We start from the raw sequence: 23599 nt of genomic DNA, 5'->3' as shown, positions 1-23599 counted from the left end.
TGAACCTCAAAGTAAGCAGTCATTATCCTAAGCTCTCTCTAATAAAAAATATATAAAGTATAAATGCTGAAAGGATCTCCAACTAACGTTGACCAAACCTTTGACCAGTAGACATAGTGTTCTCCCAGGAATTTCTGTTGTCTGTTCTGTTGCTTTTGTGCCCTCCGTCGAAAAGTGCCTGCACATGCGCAGAACAGAAGGGCACTCCAGCTGATTTCCCGATCGGTTGGCTTGACTTCACCATAGCACATGCGGACATCGTAGGAAGCTTTTTTTTAGTTGGGCAATACCATTTGAAGGACACAATTGAATGCTATGCAAACAGCGGAGGGACACTGTATTTGTCACATTGTGCCTCGCTGTTGCGCCGCGGGTTTACAGTGTGCTCAGGGTCGGGTTTTGTCTGCGTCTAAGGGTGGGTTGCAACACAGCAAAACCCGACCTTCAACACACCCAAAACCTGCCCTGCAGTAGCCGGAGTCTCCTTCCGTTCTGCGCATGCATGGGCACTCTTTGACAGAGGGCACAAATCGATAGAACACCGGGTTGGATAAACAAGTAGCTGGGTTGTCAGTTTAAAAAACTAAAACTAAAAGGGGCAGTGCACTGTTTAATGAAAACCTTGCTAAACTCAAAATAGTGTTTTTACAATGAATGCCAGATGTTGTGTTTTTTTTGTTTTTTTTGTTTTTGTTTTTTTGTTTTGTTTTTTCAGCTTTTTCAAAGTAAGGCCCCTTTCACACTGACGTCCCGTTCAGGCCCACCTGTCAGTTTTTCAGGCGGACCTGAACGGGTGCTCCATAGAGCTCTATGGAGCGTCGGATGTCAGCGGTGACATGTCCGCTGACATCCGACCCGCTCCGATCCGAAAAAGTGGTGTAACGGAGGAAAAAGCTATTTTTCCATCCGTCTGCGGATCGGATCGGGTGACGACGGGCACTGCGGCCTGTCGTCATCCGATCTCCCATAGGGGAGAGCGGCGCTGTGACAGGTCCGTCCCTGCGCAGTATGCAGAGACGGACATGTCATCTCCCTGCTCAGCGGGGATCGGCGGAGTGATCCCCGCTGAGCAAACGGATATCCACGGGGTGGATCAGAACTGATCCGCCCCATGTGAAAGGACCCTTAAAGCAGAGTTCCAGCTGGACTCATGTTGATTTAAGTCAGCAGCTACAAAAAGTGTAGCTGCTGACTTTTAATAAACGCACACTCACCTGTCCCACAGTGCAGCGATGCGGCTACCCGAACCCTTCTCTCCCTCTTCTCTTCCTGACGCTGGCATCACAAGTGTGGGCACCCGGCTGTGACAGCTTGCGGCTTCACAGCCGGGTGTGCACTGCGCATGTGCGTCCTGAATGGCCGGGCAATCTTCTGGGACCTGTGATGTGTCTCAGAAGATTGCAGGGAGGGAGGGGGAGAGGAGGAGTCACCTAGACGGTGTGTAAGTGGGAGCTGGCTCCCTGCTTTGAATGGCAGTGTATTGTAACACTCATTTACCGTGCGTTGCACTAATATGCATTATAAGACATATGGCTTGCATTATGGTGTGAACTGGCTTTAACTGTTCTTCTTTACAGCAAGCCCTCAAATTTTGTGCTTTCTCCTTTCCACTGACTGTTATTACAACAGCCGTGTCCTATTTAAAGCCACAAACCCTTTTGCCCCTTTCACACGAGTGGACCGATTGGGTCCGCCTAAAAAAACTGACCGATTGCCCTCCAGTAGAGCTGCGAATATCAACGGACATGTCTGACACTCGCCGACATCCAATCAAATCTTCTCCACTAAAAACAGATGGCTGGGGCTCTGTTCCCCATGGCAGAACAGAGCGGACATGGACCTGTCTTCTGCCTGCTCAATGGGGATCAGTAGACGGATTGCCTGCTGAGCATGCTGATCTACTGCTGGAGTCCACCCTGTGTGAAAGGGTCTTGGCTGGCCATGAATGAGTCCTTCTTTCTTCTTCCTTCTTCTTTTTATTCTTTCTTTCTTTCCTTTCCTTCCTTCCCCCACCTACATATTCGAGGTGGACAGGGGAATCCTTGCTGTATCTTTACATGCTGACAGCAGTGAAACTTCCTCGCCATCAGAATACACAGATCAGCGATGCGCTCTATAGCCTACGGCATTGATCGAACAGAAATATTCCAACAAGGTGGTTGAACAGGAGTTGAACTGTACATGGATCAAAATTGATCCAGCCCCTGCAGATCTGTATGGCCAGCTTTACACGTGGATGTGGCCTGCTCTGTTTTATGCAAAGCACACAGCCTAAAATTGTCCCTAACGCAGCACTAAAACTTTGTGTCCACTTAGGACACTGTTTCTGTTAAGGCACTTGGGATGCTTTCAGTCTGAACTATGGCTTCTTCCTTGAATGCCTGCTGTCAGAGTTCTTCGCCTTGAGGAAATGAGTTCTAAACCATTGTGGGCAGATGCTTAGAACAGCCAGGACATCTACTCTGTAAAATGGCCTTAGGGAGAATATTGTGTGCAATCTTGTAACTCGTACAGTAAAGTACCCATGCCAAGACATTAACAATGATCACCAAGCTCTTGTACGTGTTTTAAGGCTGTCATCCTTTCATTTAGATCAGATTTTGAATATGTTTTTGTTTTCTTTAAGAACTGCTGGCAAAACTTGAAAAAGATGATGGTACAACAAGGAATGGACCTCAGGCAGCAAAGCCTTCCGGTGTAGACGAGCAACTCAAGCAAAATTCAGAGAAGGAAAATGTTGCCGGGGATGCTGTAAAGAGTTACACAAAGGAACAGATGGAAGGCGTACAAAGGTAATTATGCTTTTCTGATGAAAACTTTGAGGTGGAGCATGTGTGAGGTGTGTGGGGTTTTTTGTTTGTGGTCATAGAAAATACATGTATCTTCACAGATCCTCTTACCTTATTTAATCAGATCTTCCAGTTTTTGTACAAGATTGGGAGAATGTGAATCTGTGGTTTGTCTTTCCTTAGCACCTAAACTTTTACTCCTCTGTTCATTTACTGGGAACAAAGAGAAATGCCTGGAACATCTAGATATGAAATTGGGGCATTTGACTCGGATGTGTTGGTTTCCCTCAATGTTATCACATGACTATGGGAATAAAGTTCTCAGCCCTGTATGAGTTTACCCCCCCAGTGGTAGAATGCAGTGACGGGGAGTGAAGTAGTGGTGGGAATGTTGCTGGCAGGGTGGGCAGGCCTCATGCCGCTTCGTAGGGCAGTTCGAGGAGAATGAAAATTCCTCCTACAAGCTTTAACTAGGTCTCGGCCAGACGCACTGATAGAAGTCACAAGACTGCTATATACTGCTGATGAGAAAAGGTTTTTAGCAGTTTATATTCACAAAAATTATTGCATTTCCATGTTCTGTGTACTGTGGGAGACCAGATATAGTGAATGCAGGCTCCTGTATTTAGTAACGCTTTAAATCGCAGTTACAGCTTGACCCACGTTTATTAAAAGTCAGCAGCTACAAAAAGTGTAGTTGTTGACTTTTAACCGCTTCCCGACCAGCGCACGATGATGTGCGTTGGCAGAATGGCACGGACAGGCAAATGGGTATACAGGTACGTCCCTTTGAATTTGCCATCACGTGCGCGCCACCAGCGATGCGTGGGCTGGTCGGGACCCCCGTGAGTCCGACCGTGGGTCCCGCGGACTCAATCGATGCGGGGATACCCGCGATCGTCTCACGGGGGGAAAAAAGAGGGAGATGCCGATTGTAGATGGCATCTCCCTGTTCTGCCTAGCAACAAGTGACCCTGATCTCTGCTCCCTGTGATTTGTAACGGAGATCAGTGATCTGTAAAACACAGCCTAGGACACACTTAACCCCTTCACTGCCAGTGTAATTTACACAGGAATCGGTGCATTTGTATAGCACTGATTGCTGTATAAATGACAATGGTCCCAAAAATGTCCGATGTGTCCGCCATAATGTCGCAGTCGCAATAAAAATCGCTGATCGCCACCATTACTAGTAAAAAAAAAAGTATATAAAAATGCCAATTCTTATCTTCTGGGACAAGTTGCACGTCCCAGAAGATTGCTGGGAGGGAGGGGGAGAGGAGGAGTCGCCTAGGTGGCGCAGGTGGAAGTGGGAGTTGGGAATCTGTCAACTATGTACCCGCCCCCCCCCCCCCCCCAAAAAAAAATAGAAATGCCAAATGTGGCATGCCGGGGTCAGGATACCTTCAAGCGGAAGTTCCAATTTTGGGTGGAACTCCGCGTTAAGGGAAGGAAAGGGAAAAACCTATTGGCTGCTGTTGCTGAACTCTCATTGTAAAAATGCTAGCTACCAGGTTGTCATGCTGATACATTTGCTTTAATACTTTGTGTCATGGAACAAGTAGATCAAATGTCCTGATGTCATTTGCACTTCTGCATAATTGTTCAGATCATTGACTCAGAAAGACAGCTAGCATTTTTAACAGGTGATCAACTATACCAACCCAGTACATGTTTCCTCTTAGATTTGCATGTCGCTATACTTTGGTTACACAGTGTAACTTCCTTTATCTTGTGGTGATCTACAGCATTCTGAGTGTTGGCCAGGAGTTGGGCTGTCTAAAGAGCTACAAAAACTTCCTACACTTTTGTATTACCGTAGATCCCATTCAATCCAGTTACACTCTTTGGTAGGCACATTGTTCAAAAAAAAAACAAACAACCATCTATAAGTAGAGTAAAGTTGCCGCTTCTGACATCTCCTGTTGAAAATGTTTCTTGGCTGTCTTGACTAATTTTTGAGTGGCTAACCTGGGAGGAATATGCAGATCTGGAATTTTTTACTTGTCTGCTTATTTTAAGTCAGTTACTAAAAATATTAAATTATTACCGGTATTTAATTTCTAATTATTAAATTATTATTAGTGGTTTTAACCTTGCTGCATGGATTTATCATAACAATAAAGAAATAGTTTTCATTGGAGTGCGGCCATCTGGACCTTTTTTGTTCAATTTTTTTAAAATATTGAAGCCAGAGACAGGCAGGCAACTAACATTCTTCTTTTTTTAGGATGTCGGCAATGGTAGTGTAAATGTTTCAGTTCATACAGGTGTCTGTAAACGCAGTGTTTCATTTTCATTATCCCTCATTATGTATATGGATGATGGCACTGTATTTTAATAAAAAAAAAAAACCTTAAAGTGTCTGTAAATCCTTACATATACCCAGTGAAGTAACTGGCCTCAGGTAAAACCTATCTTTATCCCTCTACGTAAGTTGTACCTGCTTATCTATGGCCATCTTTCCTCTACATCCATTCAAAGTGTAGAATTTACACAGGAGCTCTCCGCTCTGAAGAGATGGGGAAGGAGAGCTCTGAGATCTGATTGGAGGGAAGAGACACACCCCCTGCACACAGGAACAGAGCCAAGGCTGCCAATCAGCTGGAGGTCATTCCCCTGTCACTATTTTTCTCTTGGTGTCAGGAAAACTTGTCAAAAGTGAATCATGCTAATAGCAGAGGAATGAAGCGGCAGACATAAATGACACTTGGGGGTTGATTTACTAAAAGTAGAGCACTCAGAATCTGGTGCAGTTGTGCATTATAGCCAATCAGCTTCTAACTTCAGCTTGTTCAATTAAGCTTTGATAATAAAACTTGGAAGCTGATTGGTTTCTTTGCGGAGCAGCACGGGATTTTGCGCACTCCAGTTTTAGTAACTCCCCCTATTAATGTTAGTTGAGACATGTACATGCTATAAAGGGATATGCTTTTTTCATAGTTTTACAACCAGTTTAAGTAACCTTTTTTCACAATCTACAATATATACAGCTGTCATGTGACCCAGCTCTTTCCCAGACCATCTGCAGAGAAACATCAGGAGAAGGTTCCTCTAGTTCTCCGCTGCTGGTCACATGTTTAAAAAATAAAAATAAAAAATGGCTTCAATGCAAAGGAAAAATACATAATTACTATAAAATGTTTAAAATCTTCAAACATATCAAATATGTAGTATAACTCAAATCTACTCTTTGCAAAAAAAAAAAAAAAAACAGAACATGGTTTGGGCTATCTAGAGGGAGGTCTTGCTAATTACAGCCTCATTCATGCCCCCTCCGGCCTATGACCTGTTATATTGCTTTTGGTGCCACTCAAAGTAGAGGTGAAAGTAAATCCCTGTGTCCCAGAACATGGGGTGCAGGTTTGTCATGATACCAAACCAGAGGGCTAGTAAATGGAAAGGATTGCTGCTACTCCCGACCAGCGTAGGTGAATAAATGCTAAGGAGCAGCCTCAGCCTGCATGTCTCCACCACACCACACCACACGTGTGTGGTGGAGACATGTAAGCTAAGGCAGTTCCTTAGTTTATTTACCTGGGCTGGTCGGGAGTAGCAGCAATCCTGTCCTCTACATTTACTAGCCCTCCAGCCTGTGTCTATTGTTTTGTATGTTCTTAGAATTACAGGGAGGTGATGCCTTAATCAACATGTATTTGCCCACCTCCATTGTGTTTAGCTGTTTAGTGAGCAAGTCATAGGCAGGAGTGTGTGAACTGTTATTTATCTGGAGTGCATATGCCCACATGTGTGACTAGTTATGTGGGCTGCACAGGTAAGAAAAAGGAGGCAATTAACAGCTTGGAAGGGAACTGAAACTGGAACATGCTCAGTAGATGTGGCAACGGCTGGGGTACACAATCTCAGGCTACAGCAAACCAGGTAGGCAGGACAGTGAACAGCAGGATTAACCAGGATTTTTGCAGAAGTGACTGAGTAGGAATGAACAGCATGTAATACAGCATGTACTGACCATTTTAATGATGTGCGATTAATGACGCTTTAAGAGCGCAGATCTTTTGTATGATCATGAGATGTGCTACTTGCAGTGCTCTAATGTCACTGGTAATCAGAATAAAGAACTACTCCACAGAGAAAAGGCTTGAGTGTGTAAATTGCAGTAATTGGGTTCTCGATCCTTTGTGACTCTTGCCTTGATCTTCATGTGACTCAGTGATTTCCCAACATAAACCTATGGACCTAGGCCTAGCGCAAAGTTAATCAAGAGATTGGGCCAACCCAGAAATCACTCAAGTGGGTACTTTGGAGCTTCAGGTTGGCTTGCATGGGGTCTGATATAATATTGCACACGTACTGATCCCTCCCTTCATTACTATCAAGTTGCCTTTAAAAAATGAGGTAGGCAGATTGTTCCAAATAGGTCTGCAGAAATTATTTGTGAAAAGAAGCAGGAGAATTAAATCTGAACTCCAAGCAGATGTAAAAAGGCACAAATTAATTTAACTCTAATGTTTTATACAGCATTATTTTATCTGAAATGGATGCAAGCAGTGTTGCTGCCCAAATTTGACCTGGTATTGACTAGTAGAACTTGAAGAGCAGGAGGGAGAAGCGGTACAAGAAGTTACTCAGTTGTACTGCAGTGCAAGGAGCATGCAGGTGGCAGAGTAGAGCAGAGTGACAGGGAGGTGAGCACATCAGTGTGTTACAGTGGAGTTCAGCTTTAAAAGAGAAGTATGAGATTTTTGTTTATCCCATTATCATACTTGCCTAGGTGGATGCAGCAACAGTGCGATGCTGCATCTGTCCCCCGCCGCTTCTTCACTGAGAACCGGACGATCAAACATCGCAAATGGCTCGGCTCTTACCTCCCCAAGCAGAGAGTTGCTGCCAGTCAAGCAGCCGCTCTCCTGCTCTGCTCCTCCATGCTCAATGGAGCACTGAGCTGTGGAGGGGTCTCAGCGGCTTGCTGAGAGGCTGAGTCGGCTATCAGTCCAGGCACCTGGCGGATCTTGACTTCCAGAATCGGGATGACGCGATGGACTGATGTTGGTGATGTCCGCAGAGAGCAGACTTCAAACAGCTCTCTGCTGAAATCGGGTCACAGGAATGCTAAACGAATTGCACTCCTGTGACCCTTAGGAGAAGCCCAGCCAAAGAGCTCAGGCTGGACTTTTCCTTTTTAAAGTAATAACTGCATGTCCCATTATTCATTGTATTGGCATGCCCATTCATTGATAAAAAATTGTCTGACTGAAGACATGCCCCTGCATCTTCTTAGCGGAGGAGCATAGATGTGTCTTCAGTGTCTTTTTTCCAATGTGCATGTTGGCACAGGGTAACATCCACATGTTTAAATGTGGACCAAGAGCGGCACGGTGTCAGCGCCGGTCCTGGTGTAAAAAAAAAAAAAAAATTTGCTGAAAATTTGAAAAGACTTGACCTCTCAACTCGATTCAAGATTCAAATCGATTTTTTTCCCCTAGCCATATGTGGAACTGCATATTAGTTTGTCTAATACAGTTACTTTATTATCTGTTAGACTAGCTAAATGACTTGGAAGGGTGAGGCAGGTACACCGTCCTTGGGTTCAGTGATCTGCCAATGTTCACGTTTCCTGTTGACCAATGGCATCAGGGTGATCTGAGCCACTGTAGTGCCTAATCTTGGATGAAGCCTGTTTAGTACTTGAATGGGAGGCTGCCCAGGTTTCCCTCCCTAAGTGAGGGAGGCATCTGAGGTTGCTGTGTTTGATAGTATCTCGGACCATAAGATTTTAGAGCAGTCTCTGAGGTGGTTCACGCCTTCCTTAGTTGGGTCAGTATTGGCCTTGCGTTGGGTCTTGGAGCAAAAGTTATGGGCTCGTTATTATAAAAAAATTAGATGGTAGCAGCTTCAAAACTGAATAGGGACATAAGTCTTATCTTAAGATCTCAATCCGCTGGGCGTCCTTTTGTTTCAGATCAGCTTGGTCTGTTCAGTGATGACCTTTCTGCAAGAGGTAGTTTGTGGGGCTCATAATTATCTGGAAACACACAGCTTCATGTGCCGGATTGTTTCCAGCCTCAAGATTTCTGTAATTGTAGTGGAACGTCATCTGTTTTCTTTTTTGTGACCATCCTTTATGCTCACCACAGCTTCTGAGGTTAACAGAGCTCCTAGCTCTGGTCCTGGACTTGCTAAAGAGGCAGGGGGTGCCAATCTCTGTATACCTCAATAACCTTTGCTCAGGAAGCAGTTGGTGCAGATTTTCTTTCGATATATTTTGCAGTAGCAAGCTGTATCTAGGTCGAAGATCTAGGCATTAGCTTGCCAAAGGGCTCTGTTTTCGGGATGTTGCACAGCTAAAGATTGATGGTTAATGGTTCCGAATCTAGAAAGGTTGAATTCTACCTTTCAGGTATTGGTAATCGCTGATGCCAGTTTCTCCGTTTTGGTTTAAGGGTGGCAACAGCTCAGTGGACTTGGTCTCCACAGGAGAGAATACTGCCCATAAATATCTTGGAGCTCTTGGCCAGCACGCCTTGCTCTGCATTATGGTACAAACCTGTTGTAGGCTCTATCCAGAAAAGCCTGTGCAGGGGCATATAAATCAACCACCAGGGTGGCACTAGGAGTCATGCGGTTTAGAAAGGTGAACCACATTCTGTCTGGGACAGCACACGTGCTGTGTCTATCATCTGTGCATATTTCAGGTATAGAATAGTGGCAGGGGGAACTCTGCAGGTGAATCTACTAGATTCCAAAGCCGCGTACAAACGGGCGGACTGTCTGGCCAACTTAGTCCGTCGAAACACATTTCAGCGGACAGTCCGCTCGTGTGTGGGCTTCAGCGGACTTTTTCAGCGTGCAGTCCGGCGGACTAAGTATTTCGGAATTTCCGTAATACTGTCCGTCATACTTTGGTTTCAGCGGACAATCCGCTCCTGAGTAGGCTAGTTCGACGGACTAAGAATGGCGCATGCTCAGAAAGGATTTACACGGCGAAAGGTTGCATTGCTGTGTATTGGACTTCCTATTTCTAGTCCCGTCGTACGTGCTGTACACGTCATCGCGCAAGCTTTCGACGGACTGTTTGTGCATCTGTGTGTGGTCAAGTCCGTTCATTCGAAAGTATGACGGACTGTCCGTCGGATTGTCTGACGGACTAAGTAGGCCATACAGTCCACCCGTGTGTACGCGGCTCAAGTTCTACAACAAGTTGGGACAGGTTGTTTCCGGGACGAGGGTCCCACTGGCAATAGGAGTAGATGCACTGGTAACTTCTTATGGACCAGTTCTCCCCTTTTTTTATTTTTTTTTTTATTTTTTTTATTTTGACGCTTTCCCTCTGTCTTGACTTCTGCCACATCTTTTACGAAGAATCCAGAAGGGGGTAACGCTGAAAACAGTATCCGAATTAGCCCACGAGGGCTTGGTACACTGATGGTAGTGAGTCTTGCATGGGTTGCTTCTTGGACTCTGAGTCCTGTATCTCAGCACTGTTGAGCCCTGGAAGCCAGTTTCGGGGAACTTCAATTGCAGGACTTGAATTTTTTTTGCCTGTGGTGATGCCAGGAAGTGCAACCTGCAGATATATGGGAGTGGGAGATTTTTCTTTTTCTTTCTCCAATCGATAGGGGAAAGGAGATTGGCCTTAAGTAGCATTAAGGCTCAGAGTTCGTCCCTGTACGTCCCCTTTTTTTTTTTTTTTTTTTTTGCCAGAGGCCGTTGTTTCTCACTCCTTGATTCATACTTCATACTTCATACAGCATGTAACGTTAGATGGTCCTGCCTGTCAGGCAATTCTTGTGTCCTTGGGACTTGAATTTGATCTTGACTGTCCTTGCAGAAACCACTTTTTGAATCAATCGCAGGGTTCTTTTGGTGATTCTGGAGTGTCAGAGCTGACGCCTCTTTCATGCAAGGAGCCGCTCTTGGCCTAGCATCATAAGGTGATGTTGTGTCCTCATCTATTTTTTTTATTTTTTCCTAGAATGTTGTTTAGTTTTCACTTGAATCAAGACAATGGGGGTTATTTACGAAAGGCAAATCTACTTTGCACTGCAAGTGCACTTGGAATTGCAGTCGCTCTAAATCTGAGGGGTAGATCTGAAATGAGTATAAGCTCTGCTGATTTTATCATCCAATCGTGTGCAAGCTAAAATGCTGTTTTTATTTTTCCTTGCATGTCCCCCTCGGATCTACAGCGACTTTACTTTCAGTGTACTTTCAGTGTACTTTCAGTGTACTTTCAAGTGCACTTGCAGTGCAATGTGGATTTTCCTTTTGTAAATGACCCCCAATGTCTTGCCTTCTTTTCTGATCCTAAGTTGGCAGGAGTTGGATCACTACATACTTTGGAGGTAGTTGTGGCAGTCAGAATTACTCGATTTGTCGGTACAGTTTAGGGATCCTGGTTTGTGCTGCCAGTAGAGCCCAGGATGGGCAGGAGGCATCCAAGTTAACTATTTTCATTTGGATTTGCCAGTTAATTATTCAAGCCTATGGCTTTGAAAGGGCACCCTTTTTTTGTTAAAAGCGCTCACTACCAGGTGTGTGGGGGGGCATCTTGGGCCATCAGGTGTCAGTGGCTCACGATTTAAGGCCATTACATGGTCTTTCGTTCATACATAGTTACATAGTTGTGTTGATAAAGACACACATCCCATCTAGTGCAACCATAAAAATATCAAACAATCCCATATAACCAATTCTATACCCACAGTTGATCCAGAGGAAGGTGAAAAACTCCTTCCTCTGGATCAACATTCAGAGAATTTTACCAGATGGATATCAAAGCCAATGGCGGATACTGCTTTGGCCACAATATGTTTTGGGCGGCAGAAGGAAGTGGCAATTTCTGTGATTGTGTCTCCCTCCCCTCAAGTGCATTGCTTTAGGACACCCCATATAGTCATTTTTATGGTTTCTCTGTGTCCCGTGATGTACGATAAAGAAAATAGTATTTTTTTTGTCATACTTACCTGTAAAATCATTTTCTTGGAGTACTTTTTTGGGATATTCATTGCTTTGCTATAAAACTGAGGTCCTTCCTGTGTAGGAGGGGGTTATATAGGGGTGAACTTCCTGTTTTGACTATGTGCCAGTGTCCATCCACCAGTACGTGGCGTATAACCAATATAGATATAATTATGGTTGCACTGTGTCCCATGATGTACTCCAAGAAAAGGATTTTACAGGTAAGTATGAGGGGGAAAAAAAAATCATATTTTACACCGATCAGCCATAACATAACTACCCATGATAATCAGTCAAGGCATTGACTCCACCAAACTTCCGAAGGTAACTTGCAAGTGGTGACAATATTATGGCTGATCGGTGTATATCACACCAAAAGTCCCCTATGTGATATCTTTGTGACATCAGGACATTATCACTACAGAAGGTGAGTTGGTGTGTAAAATCCCCATCTACCACCAACATTTGACATTTGATTTACAGTAAGTGGCAGTAAAGGGGTTAAAATCGCTTTGACTATTCTTCCTATAGTAGACTATGATAGAGAGATATATCTAGCTCTCAAAAAAAAAAAAATATATATATATATATATATGTATGTATGTATGTATGTATGTGTGTGTGTATATATATATATATATATATATATATATATATATATATATATATATATATATATATATATATATATATATATATATATATATATATATATATATATATATATATATATATATATATATATATATATAATATATATGTGTGTGTGTATATATATATATATAATATTATTATAATTTTCTCTATTTCTTGAAGTCTTGTTGCATGCAAATTTCTACGAATATTAATTTTGCTAATTTAATTAATATACAAGTGGGCCTTCATGCCTTCTGAGGGTGTTTGCTTTTTGAATGCAGATAAAAAATAGAAAGTAGGTTCCATGGTTTTCAATGGCATAGTTCACACCAGTGCTTGCAGTTTCCATGCGTTCCGTTTCCAGAAATAAAAATTAGAACATGCTGCATTTCTCCTGCACAGAACTGTACTGGAACACAGTAAAACGAATCAACAATGCACTGGACCCCAGTACAGTGGGGAAAAAAAAGACATAGTGCACCAAAATTAAAATTCTGGACTGAAACCAAAAATTCAGGATGCGCTTGGTCGAAAAACCAAAACTGAAAAGCGCTGTTTTTGAATATAAATATATTTTTTTTATGTTTATATTCAAATTTTTAATATCCATAGATATGAATTCATTTATGGCCATTATCGGCTTTTTTTTATTTACATTTTTTTTGGCAAACTGCGATAACCCTATTTTCAGCTGATGAATTTTTGCTGTCTATTATTGGCATCTTCTTTCCGACCCCCGCCGCCCCCCCCCTTTTTTTTCTTGACAAAACGCAGATCATTTTCGGCAACCAAAAAAAAAATTACTGGAAGTGGGCAGAAATGCATTAAAAATATGTGTTAAAAATGCGTGGGCATTTTGTGGTGTGAGCTGCCACTTTTAATTATACTGGTCTAAATGGTTTATATAGAATATATGCCAATCTTTAATGTTTCTGTGGCAGCTAAGAATTGCTGAAGTCTGTCCTTTTGGGTATTGACAATTGCAATGCTTTTGCAAGGCTTGCATAATCACTGTGGCATAGGTTTCTTCTGCAATCACCTGCAAGAGCCTATATGTGTATCTGGGGATGTTTCTTTATGTCCTCCTTCAGTAGATTTCCTTTAGAGAAGACAAAATAAAACCATACCGAACATTCTGTTCTGACAACGCTCAAGGTTAGGGACTTTCCTATAAAGAGTTTGAGATGTTCTCCTTCAGCAACCTTACTCATTAGATCACAGCCTAAAGAAATGTGCTTTTCTGAGTCGCACATTCCTATGTCTCGGAGTAAAGAAATGACGAGTTCTACAAAAGATGAATGTCGCCAGAAAAACCGATCTGTATTGCTGGAGGTTTTTCTATGATTTTTCTCTAAAATAAAGAAAACTTATATTCACATGTCTGATTATTCATCTTCATTTCTTCAGCTCTTACACCTGTACGCTGCCTAAGGACCAGAGAAAGGTTTACATTATGCTATAAGCCTGTGTTTTATTCCACAATAATGGACGATTATTAATACAAATCTTCTGGTGATCTCTTACAAAAATGATTTTAATGCCTTTCATATATAATTTTTTATTTTTTCTTTTATTTTTTTTATCTGTGTGCTTTTTTTTTTTTTCTTTTAAATGCAAATATGCTCAAAAAAATTTGGAAAATATTTAGTAGGCAAAAATAGGTAAAAATTTCCATTCTGCGACGGATTGGCTGACTTTCTACTCGTTGATGCCCAGCAAGTAACGCCCAATATTGATATTTTGAATGAAAAAGACAGATTAAAAAATTGTGTTAAATCGTTAACGAATGATATTCTATTCGCTGGTGTGACGGTCATCCGTAAAACAGTTTGTGAACGTTATTGAGCATGAGCGGGACGACGACCCCACTTGTACATGAGACGTCAACACTACATACGAAATTGATTGCTCTTTTAAAGATATTTTTTTTTTTTTTTTTTTTAGATTTAATGTTGACCACTATTTCGACCAACGATCACTGTTTCATTGGTTGAATGTCGAGCAATCGGTCATTTTTTAAATTTTACTTTTTTTTCTAACCGCCTATTGTTGCTGTAAATTAAGAATTAATAAGGTATAAAATTGAGATATATATATACATACACAATTTTATTTTTATACTTTAAAAATAGCAGGGGTCGTCTTATACACTGGGTATAAAATGCAGCCGGCTGTATGTCAGCTCGCCGGATGTGCAGTAATACTGTACGTAGCTTCGGCTACATAAAGTATACACCGCTGAGCCAATCCCTGCAAGCGATACAGAGCCTGCTCAGATTGGAGTAACTTACAGTAGCCTGCTCAGATTGGCTTTGAGAGTCAGAGGCGTGGGCTGATGATGTTACAGCCTCTGCCATTCCGAGCAGGCTTTGTATTCATTAATAGAATACAATGCTTGCCATGTTTGTTTCAGTGTGGTATGGCTCCAGCAAGAATGAAATATAGGAAATATGAAGCCTCAGATTTGTGGGGGGTAGGTCATCTATACAGTGAGTATAGGCAAAAACTGTATAAATACAGTAAAATTCGGGAGTCGTCTTATACACTGGGAAATACTAATTACACACATTTTTTATATATCTATATATATATATATATATTTTTTTTTTACCCTTTATCTGCGTATATTACGCTCCCCAAGTTTTTGAGGGAATTTTAAGGAAAAAAAAAAACTTGCATTTAAATGCCCATCAATGCAGTCTTATCAGTGTCCATCTGCAGCCTTGCCCAGTGTCTTTTGCAGCATTGCTCTGATTTAAAATTGGCGCCGAACTGAGCGGAGAGGAGCGAGCAGAGCCCAGATACACAAAGCCGAGTGTACTTCGGCTAGATTTGGCTCTGCTCACAGTCAGGGATGAGTCTAGCCGAAGTACACTTGGATTTCTGTATCTTGGCTCCGCTCGCTCCTTTCCTCATAAATCCGTGGGAGTTCGGCGGGGATCCGCGTATAACACGCACCCACTGATTTTAGAGGGGAAAAAGTGCTTATACGCCGATTTTTATTTGTTTTTTTTTTTTTTGTTTTTTAAATACGGTAATTTTTTTGTTATTTTGCTTCACCTGACATTGTATGCAGATCAAAAGTAATAATGTTATTTCATGTCTATTTGAGCACCTTTCACATAGGGTGGACTCTGTCAAGCGGATCTGCCTGGGGGGCGGGTCTGGCAGACGTGATGTCTGGAGAGCAATAGAATAGCAGTCTGCCAATGTAAACAAGGCTGCTAATCAGGAACACGGATCACTCTGTTCATCTAGTGAGTCCATCCCCCCCATAATCCCATAATCTCATAATCATACTTCCCTAGGTGAATACAGCATTGGTCCCCCGCTGCCTCTTCACTGAGAACCGAACATCGCAGATGGTTCGGTTCTCTCACCTCCCCGAGCGGAAAGCTGCTGCCTGTCAGTCAGCATCTCTCCTGCTCTGCTTCTCCACGTTCATTGGAGCACGGAGCTTTGGAGGGGCAGGGAGCGGCCACCTCAGCGGCTCAATGAGATTGCTATATATGGGGTTGTATAGGCTATGGGAATACCTCATCTTTATAGTATTTTAAAATATAGGACTGCTATCAGTTCAGGCACCTGGCGGATCGAGACTTCTGAAGTCGGGAGGACGCGATGCCTGGACTGATCCTGGTGATATCAGCAGAGAGCGACATCAGACCGCTCTCTGCTGAAAACAGGTCACAAGAGTGCAAAATGAATTACACTCCTGGGACCCTTAGGAGAAGCCCAGCCAAATGAGCTTGGGCTGGATTTATCCTTTAACCCTTTGGTTGGCCCTGGTGTTAACCTCTTCCCTGCCAGTGTCAGTTCCCAAAAAAGGTGTCTATTAGGTGTCTGATCTATCACAGTCCTGCTAAAAAAAATTGTGATCGCCACCATTACTAGTAAAAAAAAAATAAAAAATTGCCTTAAATCTATCCCCCCCAGTTTGTAGATGCAATATAATTTTTTTTTTTTTTTTTTTTCTAGCACAAAAAATAAAAACCGAGGAGGTGATCAAATACCACCAAAAGAAAGCTCTATTTGTGAGAAAAAAAAACATCAATTTTATTTTGGTAGAGCTTTGCATGTCTGCACAATTGTCAGTTAAAGTAATGTAGTGCTGTATCGCAAAAAATTCCTGGTTATTAAGGGAGTTAAAGTGGTTAACCACTTCAATACAGGGCACCCTGTGGTATTTGATCACCATTGGGTTTTGTGTTTGCTAAAAAAAAAAAATTACAATTTTAAATGCAAATAAAAAAAAAAAAAAACCATTTTTGTTATATAAAATGTTATACTAATGTTTTCTACCTCACTGATGAGGCTGCACTAATGGGCACGGATGAGGAGGTACTAATATGTAGCATTTATGAGGACTGATAGGTGGCACTGATAGTTGGCACTGATAATGTGTTACTGAAGGGCACTGATTGGCATTGTGGGCAACTCTGATGGGGGCTGTGCTGATAATCAACGTGCTGATTACTGACACTTCCTGGTTTATTGGTCACCGCTGATAACGTGGTAAAGAGCCTCCATCAGAGGCTCTATACCACGATCAGAGATGCGGTGTGTGAGTGACACCACCGATCGCTGCGCGCCCCTGGTTTATGCTGCTGGAAGTCATGACACCCAGTCAGGATAACTGAACCACTTCCTGGCTGTCATTTTGCTATAGGCTGGCTAGGAATTGGTTAATGTGGCAGAATGAGCGGTGAAGACCAGAGTGCATTAACCCGCAGCAGTGAAATTTTACCTCAAATGATAACATTTCAGGAACCTTTTACGAATACTTGGAGAACTTTCACTTTATTCTGCTGTAGCCAATGACAGGCCGACTTGGCCTTGTGTTTTGGATCATTGTCATGTTGTCATGTTGGAATGTCCAAGTATGTCCCATGCGCAGCTTCCTGGCTGATGAATGCAAATTTTCCTCTAGTAATTTTTGATAATATACTGCATTCGTCTTGCCATCAATTTTGACCAAATTTCCTGTGCTTTTGTAGCTCACACATCCCCAAAAATCAGTGATCCACCTCTGTGTTTCACAGTAGGAATGGTGTACCTTAAAGTGGAGGGCCACCCTGAAAACCAAAAAATGTTAAAAATGACAAAAAAATCTAAAAAAAATAAAATGAGAAATTTTTTTTTTTTTTTTTTTTTTACTTACCAGAAATGCCTGTTGCTAGGCACTTTATCCTAATCCTCCTCTTCCTCCTCCGCGGAGATCTTCCGTCTTCTGTCTTCGTCGCGGCGTCTTCTGGGTAATGGGTCGCGCTGTGTTCTGGGAACTGTGTGTTCCAGAACACAGCGCGTCCCATTAAGAAAGCGCTGCGGGACTCGCGTATGCGCAGTAGTTCCGGGACTCGCGCATGCGCAGTAGGAAACGGGCAGTGAAGCCGTAAGGCTCCGCTGCCTGTTTCCCTTACAGGGAATGGCGGCGCCGGGACCCGAGAGCCGAGGGACGGCTCGGCCTCGGGCGGCCGACATCGCGGGCGCCCTGGACAGGTAAGTGATTTTATTAAGTCAGCAGCTGCAGTGTTTGCAGCTGCTGACTTTTTTTTTTTTTTTTTTTTTTTTTTTTTTTAAACTGGCCCTCCTCTTTAAGTCATCGGCCTTGTTGCCTCCTCTCCAAATGTAGTGTTTATGGTTGTGACCAAAAAGCTCAATTTTGGTCTCATTACTCCAAATGACTTTGTGCCAGATGGTTTGAGGCTTGTCTCTGTGCTGTTTGGCGTATTATAAGCTGTATACTTTGAGGCATTTGCGTAGTAATGGCTTTATTCTGGTGACTCGCACATGCAGCCCATGTTTCCTCAAGTGCCTCCTTATTGTGCATCTTGAAACAGCCACACCACATGTTTTCAGAGAGTCCTGTATTTCACCTGATCGTTCAGAACGAGGTGACGTAGAACACATATGACAGGACTATAAACGGGCCAGTAGCCAATAGCTTTTGTCTAGTAATTTATTCTGAGCATGCGTGGCATTTTGTCTGTTGGAATTGTCTACACATGATTTGGAATTTAAATGATCGGATTTTGTTGTTGGAAAATTTTAGATCCTGCTCTCAAACTTTGTGTGTTGGATATTCCGATGGAAAAAGTCTGATGGAGCCCACACACGATTGGATTTTCCGACGACAAGATCCGATTGCACGTTTTCTGTCAAAGTCCAACCATGTGTGCAGGGTATTAGTCCAATTTTATGTATGTACATATATGTGTGTGTGTGTGTGTGTGTGTGTGTGTGTGTGTGTGTGTGTGTGTGTGTGTGTATATATGTGTGTATATATGTGTGTATATATGTGTGTATATATGTGTGTATATATGTATGTATATATGTATGTATATATATATATATATATATATATATATATGTGTATGTATGTATATGTATATATATGTGTGTGTGTGTGTATGTATATATATATATATATATATATATATATATATATATATATATATATATATATATATATATATATATATATATATATATATATATATATATATATATATATATATATATATATATATATATATAAATTTCATTGACTTCCAAAATGTTTATTATATCTTTATTGTATCCTATTATATCTATAGGTATGCTATCCTTCTTGGGCTTTATACATGAAACAAATGTTGCCCAGAGCAATTTGTCAGCAACTTTTTATTTTTATTTTTTTATGTGGTCTTAGAAGTGCCTGTGTATTAATGCTCATTATACATATTGTGTTAGCAAGTTTTAAAGGTCTCCTGATTTTTATTAGGGACTTCTTAGAATGCTGTTTTTTTAATGGCTAAAGCTTTTTTTTTTTTTTTTTTTTCTTTATACTGTGGACAGAGTAGAAGAGGGTTACATTTGCCATCTGTCATATTTTGCGGACTTCCTGTCCTATAGACTCAACAGAAAGTGAAATTACATATTTTCAATGGGAGAGAGATCCTCTTGGAGACAGTTGCACTAGGAACAAGTGCCCAGATTTGAAAATGTGTCTCTATCCCTGTTAAAAAATTTGGATTTAGGCTCCATTCACACTTGTGCCACTTGTCATACAACTTGGGACATCAGTCGCAGCCCAATCTTTTCAATGACGACCATTCAAATCTGTGTGACTTTGAAAAGGTGCCTGCACTACTTTTAATGCGACTTTGATCCACAGAGTGTAAAGTCGTATCAAAGTTGCCCGGGAAATCGCATGACTTTGGAGTCTCGCTAGTGTGAATGGAGCCTTACCTTCATTTTTCTTCCTGGTGACGTAGGTGGTCAGGCCAGTTACTGAGGGTTAATCTCTCCAAACCGGGACACAAATGGCATTAAATTATTTTTATTTATTTTTATTTTTTTTGAATGCCTCAAGGTACAAATGTGTATAATCAGGAAATGCATACAATTTTTCAAACTCTTATGTGTGACTTCCTTGTAGCTGATTTGAAGCCTCAGAACTAGTGGCAGTCAGTGCATAGACAAACTTTGGCACACTGGTCAATGATTTACCAATACTACATTTCTACCATGCTAAGTGTGTGTGTCATTTTTCAGGATAAAGAGCTGTAAAACATATTACGAAGTTCTGGGTGTGAGTAATGATGCTGGAGAAGAAGACCTAAAGAAAGCTTACAGGAAACTTGCACTAAAATTTCATCCAGATAAAAACCATGCACCTGGGGCTACAGATGCTTTTAAAAGTAAGTGTATGTGTGTGTGTGTGTTTTTTGTTCGCCTGTTTGTACATCATGTGTAGTAGCATGCTGTGTCACGGCACCACCTTCCCGAGAGGCTTGCAATGCAGAACTTCTGTAAAAGCATCAAATTCTCCCTCACAGCACAATCTTAAAATAACTTTTTTATGCTGCTGTGGGGGAATGACATTTCAAGGACTTGAAGTGGAATTTTTCACAGGTCGTATACAGCCCTTGTTGTTGTTTTTTTTTTTTTTTTTTTTATTGATTTTCAATGCTACTTTTACTGCATAATAGAAAGTCCCGTCTCACGTCATTTTAACATTTCTGATAAACACTAGTATATTGGAAAGCTGCTCTAATGTTGTATGCGTATGACATATTAAATAGCTGGCATAGTTACATTTTCACTGTAGTCTACATTTGAGAACTGTGTGTGTGTGTGTGTGTGTGTTTTGCAATTTAGGAGCTTGCTGATTGTTACCACACAGGAGAATGGCTACAAGGTCTTCTTTCAATGATATCGTACACCCTCCTTGCTACACAAATATTAACCTTCATATTCCAGTTTTGTTGGCGATGGTGAGAGGAAGTTGGAACCATGCTCCACGTATGGTGGACGTGCCCCAGACTTGGAGGAAGTAAACTCTCCCACTCTGAAGCTTTTCTTCATTTAGTCCATTATAATAAAAAATTATCAGACTATAGCCACTGTAATCCAGCCAAAATCGCATATTACTTACTGTTTAAAGAAACTTTAAAAAAACTTGCTTCCAGGGGTTAGGCAGCGCCATTTTAAGTATTGTTTTCTGAGTCCACAGTGGAGTGTATTTCCGCCCTTACATTGAGCACTTCCTGTACTGTTAACCAAGCCTCCTTCTCAATCCAACGTTTCTATGGCAACCCTGCTTTACTGTTGATAGCTGACTTGTTTTATTTCATAGTATTTACTTGTGCCGATGTCTAATGTTTCCCTTTGTCAGTCTTGTCTTAGCTTCAGCGGATAAGACTGCAGTAATTGCCAAGTTTACGCTGCATGTCATGTCACATGGGTACATGGTGTGTAGGAGGAAGCTCTGAATGATTCTGAAGTCTCCTGGGAGTTCAGTGTTGTGCTGTAGGAAGTCCTGATAACGGATAGATAAGCACATAGAGAGTGTGCCGTAAATCAGGGGAGACTTGGGCATGCTCAGCGACTTGATTCTAAGGAACAAAAGATTACAACAATACTAAGCAAGTAAGGAGATATCTACAAGCAGTGTTCATTAGGGTTTTTTTATGCTGATTTACATGGGACAAAGTTGTGGGGGAGGGTTTACAACCACTTTAAGCCCTTTTGGACACAGTATAATTGCTAAAGTTACGACCTATGCGCTGGACTTCACGCCAGCACAATATTTGCTCCACCATGCCACACTTTTTTAATGAGTATAATGAGTAGTTGATCCCCGATTAAATCAGCAAGATTTCTGGCTCCCAGGTACAGGTAACGAGCTGAGATTAGGAGCGTTCTCTTAAAGGGTGTGCTCTTAATCTCAGCTTGTTACCTGTATAAGACACCTGTCCACAGGAGCAGTCAGATTCCAAACTCTCCATCATGGCTAAGACCAAAGCGCTGTCTAAGGATGTTGGGGACAAGATTGTAGACCTACACAAGGCTGGAATGGGCTACAAGACAATTGCCAAGCAGCTTATTGAGAGGGTGACAACAGTTGGTGCGATTATTTGCAAATGGAAGGAACAAAATAACTGTCGATCCCTCTCGGTTTGGGGCTCCATGCAAAATCTCACCTCGTGGAGTTTTAATGATCATGAAAACGGGTAGGAATCGGCCTAGAATTACACAGGAGAATCTTGTCAATGATCCCAAGGCAGCTGGCACAATGGTCACCAAGAAAACAATTGGTAATACGGTACAACGTGAAGGATTGAAATCCTGCAGCCGTCTTTTAGCTATAGCGCTGACACCTAGTGTTTAAAATGTAAACGGGTGAGGCCCCCTATTGGGTGGGGCCCATGGGCTTGAGCCCAGTCAAGTCTGGCTCTGCATGCACTCTTCGTTGGATCATTAAGTAAGGGGCCTCCTCCTCTCCTTACCTGGAGTGGTGTGCAGGTACTCCCTGGGATGGTCGGTCTCTCTGGGGTTCTCCACTCCCCCCTTTCCCGGGTGAGGCCAAGGCTTCTGGCCTGGGTGCTTCAGACACTCGTGCACCCTGCATCTGCCCTCCATTCCTTAGCTCTGCTTGGTCTGGTCCCCTCCAGCAGACCTGTGCACTCGCAGTAGGCAGCCAAAAATTTAGGTTGCAGCTTCTGCAGCCTACTAGTCTGCGCGGCCATGCCGGATACCACCTTCCAATGGGACAGTGCTGTGGGGGCTCTGAGGGCGACCCCCCCCCACCCCTTTGGGGGGTTCTTTAAGTGGTCCCTCCATATGCGCCCCCCTGTGCGGGGCCTTAGTGGATGCCCCCTGTGAAGGGCCTCAGCCAGTGCCCCCTGTGCAGGGCATCTGTAGGCGTCCCCTGTACGGGGTCTCAGCCAGTGCCCCTTCTGAGTTTTGTTTTTCACAGGTGTTGCTTAGGCAAATAACATAGTAAATGGTGCACCCCGTCCCCTACCCTGCCTTATCGGTCTCTGCTGATCCTATATCTGGCTCTGCCGCCATGGACGTGGCCCACCTTGTGGGATGGTGGACACGCTCCCTGTCCTGTCAGTGAGGATGTTCCGCCACAACTGCAGTGGTGCACAAGAGGGTGCTGTTTTTTTCATCCTTATTACCTCCTGAGTGTATGAAACTTTAAAGAGGGAGGATGCAGCTGCGGCAGAGGCGCCGGTCCCCTTGGCACTCATAAGCTGTCTCGCGCGGCGAAAGTATTCCCTTCTCCCTCCTGTTTTGGAAAATTTGTCTGTAAAGAATGAGAGTGTCCAAAGCACTCCTTTGTGGTTCCAAAGATGCTTATCTGTGAGGTCTTCTTCGGGTATTCACAAAAGGTGTTGGCCCCCCCGATTCTGGCATGGATACATCAGCAGGGGATTGCAGTCCTTGTTTGCCTGGACGACCTTCTTCTGTGAGCGCAGTCCTGAAGGGTAACGTAGCTCGCTATACAGACCGCAGATTTCAGTTTGCTTATGTATTACTCGAAGTCTGCTCTGGCTACTTCCAGAAAATTGGATTATCTGGGCCTGACTCTGGCTTCAACTCTGGCCAGAGCGTTTCAGCTTCTGGACAAACTCCAGAAGTTGCATGCTGCGCTTAATCTACTGTTGTCTAGCAGGCGGCCTCCCTGTGGTACTGCATGCGGGTGTTGGGCCTGATGGTATCTACCTTCGAGGCGATTCCATACTGTCATAATGGGAAAAGTGCCCATGGTCTCTGGGCAATCTGATTCGGCTGAGCCAGGAAACCAGGTGGTCCCTGGTCTGGTGGCTTTGCTCTCCGGTATTTTGGCAGGGCACATCCTTTCTCCCTTTGTATTGGATAGTGGTCACCACCAAAGCCAGTCTCTCTGGGTGGGGAGGTGTCCTGGGACAGAGTTCTGCTCAGGGTCATTGGATGGTGGAGGAATCCAGACTGCTGAT

The 23599-nt window shown here is 42.8% G+C and overlaps 1 protein-coding gene across 1 annotated transcript in view; it reads left to right on the top strand.

Moving 5' to 3' along the window:
- Positions 1-23599, top strand: part of DNAJB14 (DnaJ heat shock protein family (Hsp40) member B14) — a 79366-nt gene that overhangs the window by 20163 nt on the left and 35604 nt on the right. Inside the window, exons 2-3 of the mRNA XM_077476621.1 lie at positions 2627-2792; positions 19884-20029. Of these exons, the coding sequence (XP_077332747.1) occupies positions 2627-2792; positions 19884-20029 (312 nt within the window). The remainder of the gene's footprint in view (positions 1-2626; positions 2793-19883; positions 20030-23599) is intronic.

The sequence above is a fragment of the Lithobates pipiens genome, unplaced genomic scaffold, assembly GCF_037356315.1.
Source record: "Lithobates pipiens isolate NorthernLeopardFrog02 unplaced genomic scaffold, aLitPip1_a1.2 Scaffold_13, whole genome shotgun sequence".
NCBI classification, from domain to species: domain Eukaryota; kingdom Metazoa; phylum Chordata; class Amphibia; order Anura; family Ranidae; genus Lithobates; species Lithobates pipiens.
The sequence above is the reverse complement of the archived record's forward strand: the minus strand, read 5'-3'. Positions and strand labels throughout refer to the sequence as shown.